The sequence below is a fragment of the Salvelinus sp. IW2-2015 genome, linkage group LG13 (genome assembly GCF_002910315.2).
Source record: "Salvelinus sp. IW2-2015 linkage group LG13, ASM291031v2, whole genome shotgun sequence".
Taxonomy (NCBI): Eukaryota; Metazoa; Chordata; class Actinopteri; order Salmoniformes; family Salmonidae; genus Salvelinus; species Salvelinus sp. IW2-2015.
This window is the reverse complement of record NC_036853.1, coordinates 4,918,342-4,925,477: the sequence shown is the minus strand read 5'-3', so window position 1 is coordinate 4,925,477 and position 7,136 is coordinate 4,918,342. Positions and strand designations below refer to the sequence as shown.

The window sequence follows — 7,136 nt, the reverse complement described above, 5'->3', positions numbered from 1 at the left end:
AAAGAGAGAGATTGAGGGTGGTTTCTGTGTGTGGTGAGGGTGTTTCTTGTGTGTGGTGAGTGAGTAACTGTGTGGTAAGGGTGTGTATGTGTGTGGTGAGGGGTGTTGTCCTGTGTGGTGAGGGTGTTTCGTGTGTGGTTGGGATGGGAACTGTGTGTGTGGGTGTTTGTGTGTGGTGAGTTGGTAGTCTAAGTGTGGTGAGGGTGTTGTCTGTGTGTGTGAGGTGTTTCTGTGTGTGGTGAGTGTAGTACTGTGTGGTGAAGGGTGTGTTCTGTGTGTGGTGAGGGCTGTTTCGTGTGTGGTGATGGCTAGTATGTGTGGTGAGGGTGTGTATGTGTGGGTGAGGGTGTTTCTGTGTGTGGTGAGGGTGGTCTGTGGTGGGTGAGGGTGTTTCTTGTGTGGTGAAGGGTGTTTCTGTGTGTGGTGAGGGGTTTCTGTGTGTGGTGAGGTGTAGTACTGTGTGGTGAGGGTGTTTCTGTGTGGTGAGGATGGGCACCCTGTGTGTGGCCTGCACCGCCGCCGCTCCGCTGTCTAGCTGTTCGGCCGCACCGGGCTGTTTCCCATCGCATCGCCTGTGGTTGAGCGATTGGACCTGTCGTGGTGGTGAGGGTCGCTCTTCCGCTGCCGCCTCGCTCGGCCTGCCAGCTCGTCAGTCACTCCCGCTGGCTCCGCGTGAGCGCGCTCGCTCTCGCTGTCGCTGGTGAGGACCCCCCCTCCCACCCCTCCCCCCCCCCCCCCCTCCCTACGTGTTTTCCTGTTGTGTGGTGAGTGTAAGGACTTTGTGTGGTGTAGGCGTGTGGGCTGTGTGTGGTGCGTGTTATCCTTGTTGGTGAGGGTGCTGTACTGTGTGAGTGACGGGTGTTGTCTGTGTGTGGTGAGAGGTTGTTGCTGAGTGGGTGGTTTCTGTGGTGAGTGGTAGTTGTTGCTGGATGTGGTGAGGGTGTGTCTGTGTGTGGTGAGGGTGGTTTCTGTGTGTGTTAGTGTAGTACTGTGTGTGAGGGTTGTCGGTGTGTGTTGGTATGGGTGTATCTGTGTGTGGTGAGGGTGTTATGCTGTGTGTGGTGAGGGTGTTTCTGTGTGTGGTGAGGAGGCTGATGTGTGGTCTACTGTTGTCTGTGCGTGAGTTAGGGTTTTGGGGACTTCGGATGGGTGGAGAATTGGTTGTGTTCTAGTCGTAGTAATGTGTGACGTGGTATGTACTTGTGGTGGTGAGGTGTGTTCTGTGTGTTGGTTGAGGAGTGTTTCTGTGTGTGGTGAGTGGATTAGTTCTGTGTGGGTGAGTGTAGTGTATGATTCGTGGTGTGTGTGTGTCGTGAGGGGTGTTTCTGTGTGTGGTGAGGGTGTTTCTGTTGTGGTGGGTGGTAGGTGGTGTTGTCTGATGTGATGTGGTGTTCTGAGCGAGTGGGAGTAACTGTGTGGTGGGTGGGAGTGGTTGGGTCTGTGTTGGGGTGTTTCTGTGTGTGGTGTGAGGCATCGGAGACTGTTGTGGCTGAGGGTGTTTCTGTGTTGGTATGAGGTGTTGTACTCTCTAAATGTGTGTGTGGGGTGTGTCTGTGTGTGGTGAGGTGTTGTCTGTGTGTGGTGAGGGTTTATGTGTGTGGTGAGGGTGTTCATGTGTGTGGTGAGTGTGTCTGTCTGTTTGTATGTGTGGTGCAGGGTTGTTTTCTTTGTGTGTGTTGGTATAGTAGTACTGGTGTGGTGAGGGCGTGTGTTACTGTGAGGTGTGGTGGAGGGTGTTTTCTGTGTGTGGTGAGGGTGTTTCTGTGTGTGGTGAGTGATGGTGGTTGAGGGTGTGGTCTGTGTGTGGTGAGGATGGGACTGTGTGTGACTTGCATAGAGTGCGCCGGTGAGCAAGAGTGTGTAAGTCACATAGTTATGACAGAGTGTGTATGTGTGTGGTGTCTGTGTGTGTGTGTGTTGTTGTGTGTGTGTGTGTGTGGTGGTGTGTGTGTTGTGTGTGTGTGTTGTGTGTGTGTGTGTGTGGTTGTGGTGTGTGCTGTTGTGTGTGTGTGGGTGTGTGTGGTGGTGTGTTCATGCTGCAATTATACCAAGTTAATAGTGCATAACAAATAAGAATTGTTTATACTAGTTTATTACAAGCCTTAATAGTTTTTACTGCCAGCCCATCATAGGGGAATTAGATTGTAGCTGCAGAGGTCGAACAGCTTTTAACAGTAGAGTTTCTGGGTTGTTATATGAATGTTCCATTACAGACCATAGGCTACTGGAGAGAGATGTTAAGGGAGAAGGTAGGGTGCTTACAGTGATGGCATGAATGACAAGACAAAGTGGAGGATAATTAAGGGAGGCACGATTGCCGATGACCCAGGCCCGATTGTTTCTGCCAAATTTAAAGCCTGGCCCTGCCCGAAACCAGAAATAACTCTGTTAGTAAATCTGTTAGCTGCTCCTCTATCTCACTCGCTCCCTGCGCGCAGACAGCTCACTCTGCTTATGGTGGCTCTGAGGCGGTAACCATAGCAACGGCTCTGCTTGGGCTACTCTGCTCAATGAAGAGACATGAGACCAGTGAGCTGTTAGCTACTTTTCAGCACTCTAAACTCCAACATTATTATTTTCTGTGAAATAATCTCTCCTGTCTTATATTTGACAAGGTTGAAGCATCTTCTGACACGATGTTATGATCTTATTCAGATATGACTGTACTGCGCAGCAGAGCACGAGCAAATGGCTCAGCTTCAAAATGTTAGTGATACACTATATATACAAAAGTATGTGGACACCCCTTCAAATTAGTGGATTTGCCTATTTCAGCCAAACCCGTTACTGACAGGTGTATAAAATCGAGCAAACAGTCCTGCAATCTCCATAGAAAAACATTGGCAGTAGAATGGCCATAATGAAAAGCTCAGTGACTTTCAACGTGGCACCGTCATAGGATGCCATCTTTCCAACAAGTCCGTTCGTCAAATTCCTGCCCTGCTAGAGCTGCCTCGGTCAACTGTAAGTGCTGTTGTTGTGAAGTGGAAACGTCTTGGAGTAACAATGGCTCAGTTGCGAAGTGGTATGCCCCACAAGTTTACAGAATGGGACCACGAGTGCTGAAGCGTGTAAAAATCGCCTGTCCTCGGTTGCAACATTCACTACCGAGTTCCAAAATGCCTCTGGAAGCAATGTCGTCACAAGAACTGTTCATCAAGAGCTTCATGAAATTAAGCATAGTGCCAACTGTAAAGTTTGGTGGAGGAGAAATAATGGTCCGGGGCTGTTTTTCATGGTTCGGGCTAGGCCCTTTAGTTCCAGTAAGGGGAAATCTTAACGCTAAAACATATAATGTCATTCTAGACGATTCTGTGCTTCCAACTTTGTGGCAACAGTTTGGGGAAGGCCCTTTCCTGTTTCAGCATGACAATGCCCCCGTGAACAAAGCGAGGTCCATACAGAAATGGTTCATCGAGATCGGTGTGGAAGAACTTGACTGGTCTGCACAGAGCCCTGACCTCAACCCCATCGAACACCTTTGGGATGAATTGGAATGCCGACTGCGAGCCAGGCCTAATCGCCCAACATCAGTGCCCATCCTCACTAATGCTCTAGTGGCTGAATGGAAGCAATGTCCCAACATCTAGTGGAAAGTCTTCCCAGAAGAGTGGAGGCTGTTATAGCTGCAAAGATGCGACCAATTCCATATTAATGCCCATGGTTTTGGAATGAGATGTTCGACGAGCATGTGTCCACATACTTTTGGTCATGTAGTGTACATTTAGTGATAACTGAGCCCTCCCGTACCCTAGTTGTTGATGAAAAAACAGGCCCTAACCCCATGTATAATGTCGGGGCTGGTTGGACTCGGGTCGGGTAGCAGAGCTCTAGTCTGTTTCTACACTATTAAACCCCTCTGGGCCCAATCCTTTTTTAAGACCTACACTCAAACATTTATGTCAATGGGAGATTTGTGCGAAAGAGGATTCATCCTTATCTCCCTTTCTCTTACTCTCTCCCACTCTCTTTCTGTAGTGAAGATGGCAGAGCTGCTGGCCATAAAGCGGGAGTTGACTCAGATCAAGGTGCAGATTGACGGACTGCTCGACAGCGTGGACAAGATGGACAGACAGAGGAAGGACCACTCAGGTAGAAGAGCTGGGCTGGAGGCTGGGGAGTTTGTTTTATACTATCTCTTCATTGGAAGCTTAACTTTGAGAATTTCTCAGATTCTTTAGTGCTACATGCAATACATTATTTCTAATGCTCTTGATAAGAGCTAACTGGAGGGGAAACGTATTATTCATTGATGAGAGTAAAGAAAATCTATTCATCATCAGATTGTTGGCCAATTATGACTCCTATTTATTATCAATTGGGACATCTTGCATCAGTGAGAACTGCATCCAAAATGTTGTGTACAGGATTGGCAGGTTGACTAATGTGGCGCTATCTGCAACGACAGGAGTAAAAAAACAACTGTTATAATCAGGGCTATATTTGCCATGGAAAGCTGAGGTGCACTGAAAACAGAGCCTACTGTACTATTGCTGACACACTGTCTCTCTCTGTGTGTGTGTGTGTGTGTGCGCGCGTGCGTCTGTGGTCCAGATTCCCCTCCTACCCAAGAGGGCAGTGTGTCGGACTCAGTGAGCAGTCTGGAAGATTCCCCCGTCAGCCTCCTACACAGACAGAGGGAGAGCCCAGAGCCTGGGGAGGCCAGCGATGATGACCAACACCTCCAACACTAYCAGCGCCACTGCAGGGTAAACAATACATCATTCTGCCTCCCTCTACTGGAGACACAACACACCTGCACCACCAGTAACTACTTCTGTGTGGGCTGTTTGTCAACGTTTTCTGAAAGTCAATATCTTAGCATATTAGCTGTCACTGTTGGTTGTCATAGTTATCTAAAAGTGGGTGTATGTCATTGAACAAAGAGAGCAAGATATTGGTAGAAAAATAATTGATTATTTAGTAGCTTATTGTAATTTAAAAATAAGAGTAATTATCTGCAATTACAGCCAAGTGTCTGCCTACCTGTCTGACACAATAAGGGTTCTGGTTCTGTACCACTGTTCATTATCTATGCCAGGCCGTGAGTCCGACATGCTCACTGAGTCCGACACACTGCATGTTGGCATGTATTGTCATGAATCTTGTCCCGGAGGCAGCTCTGCAGAGTGGTCTCTAGCTGGCACAGCCACACATCTGATTTTAAACCTAACCTTAACCAAAAAGTGAATTTTTGTTTTCATGAATTCTGAAGATATAGGCAATTTTTACTTTTCAGCAGACCCATCTAGTGGAAATCGCTCAATGTTGCCTACAGGGCAAGATTCATGACAATTTTATTTTGACCTTTATTTAACTAGGCAAGTCAGTTAAGAACAAATTCTTATTTTCAATGACGGCCTAGGAGCAGTGGGTTAACTGCCTTGTGCAGGGGCAGAACGACAGATTTTTACCTTGTCAGCTCGGGGATTCGATCTTGCAACCTTGCGGTTACTAGTYCAACACTCTAACCACTAGGCTACCTGCCACCAATAAACCTCAACCTGCGGCTGTGTGGGCTGAGCTGTAGGGTTCACCAGGCAGGTGAGTCATTGTTTCTCTGACAGTTGAAGATGGAAGGTATGAATAGAGCAGAAGATTGTTAACCAGTCATCCACTGTACTGCATCCCAAATCTGTCTCAATGGCAAGGGGTAATGCCAACTTCTAAGGTTGCCAGGCAGTGTCACTCATCCCTCCTAAACTTGGTTATGTGCTGACATGACAAACACTGTGCTATATTTGCTCATCGCCATTTAGAAACCATCACTTTCACCAATCAAAAAGTGATCTCCAAAATTACCACAGCTGGGCATTTGATTAAGTTGATTTTGTTGGTCGATTAAAATATCCTGATTGCGCTGTGACTGTAATTCTCCATCTGTGCATCTGTTTAAAGTCTTCTCTCTGTCTTTTGGTTTCTCAGATAAATAACCATCAATCTGATCTGGAGGATGACATGTGAGATCAGGTGTGTATGGCTAATAAAGGTGATTTGACAAAACTATATCACAAAAAAGTATTGTTTGCATTGGAATGCTGTGTAATAAGTATAAGTTAATATATTGTGATATTGAGGTGCTTATGTTGTTGAAAATGGTCTCGGATCATGATGTACATATTAATTATTGAATAGTGTAGATGACCAGGTGTCCTTCAGTCTTGGTGATGATGTATTTTTAATTAGGAAAACTTGATGTTGATTTTGGTTTTAAGACCAATGATGGAATGTACAGTACATTAACTTGAAACTGCACAGGCACTGTAGCACTTTTGTACTTTGTAAAGCAATTTAATGATCTTGAGGATTATGTGCTCCTGATAATGTTTAATGTCTGTTTTATGTGGTGAAGCCGAAAACAAATTTCCACATTGCGTGGACCAATAAAGTTTAAAAAATTTAAATTCTCCATCTTCTCACTTTTACTCACTCTAGACTCAAGGACCTCAGTGACAGCAGCACAGAGATAGAGGGGGTTTGAAGTGAAAGGAGGCGCGATCATCTCTAATCACAGTCAACATGGACACAACCCTCAAATTAATATACTGTTCATTACAAAGTAGAGCTTGGGCGATATACCGGAAATTATCGACAACAACCATACCGATCACTTATCGCTGGCATTTTGCTGATATCGTTCATTATGATAAGTAGCCTATACTAGAGAAATGTGTAGTTTGAAATGAAATAAGTTTGCTAAAATGGGTGATAGTTAATGGGACAATTGATGGCTACAACCATAAACTAGTAGTAGTAGTTTAAAGGATAATAAAAAAAACTGGTGCACATCAATGTTAAAAACGTATCATTATATTTATCGTAATTGCATCAATTCAGGCAATTTTTCGCGATATGGATTTGGTCCATATCGCCCAGCTGTATTCCAAAGTTGGATCTTCAGTGAATTGTTTTGTTTGATGAATAGGAMATATCTCCCTGGTTACCCTCGGTTCCTTTATCACAGTCAGATTCTGCTCACCTTCGTGTCTCCATCTCTCCTTTAAAACAGGTTCCTACTGACTTATGGACACAACAAAATATGGCAGCTTTAAAAAAAAGTGTAGTCTCTTGCGAAAGGGGACTGACAACCAGTGGTGGTTCTAGCTTGTATGGCTCCCTGGGTGAACCCCCCCCCC

At 45.8% G+C, this 7,136-nt stretch overlaps 1 protein-coding gene across 1 annotated transcript in view; it reads left to right on the top strand.

Annotated features, from left to right (window-relative positions):
- LOC111971661 (heterogeneous nuclear ribonucleoprotein C) overlaps positions 1-7,136 on the top strand; it is an 8,910-nt gene extending 1,774 nt beyond the window's left edge. Inside the window, exons 2-5 of the mRNA XM_070446076.1 lie at positions 3,979-4,092; positions 4,555-4,709; positions 5,926-5,970; positions 6,436-7,136. Coding sequence (XP_070302177.1) covers positions 3,979-4,092; positions 4,555-4,709; positions 5,926-5,964 — 308 coding nt within the window. The 3' untranslated portion in view covers positions 5,965-5,970; positions 6,436-7,136. The remainder of the gene's footprint in view (positions 1-3,978; positions 4,093-4,554; positions 4,710-5,925; positions 5,971-6,435) is intronic.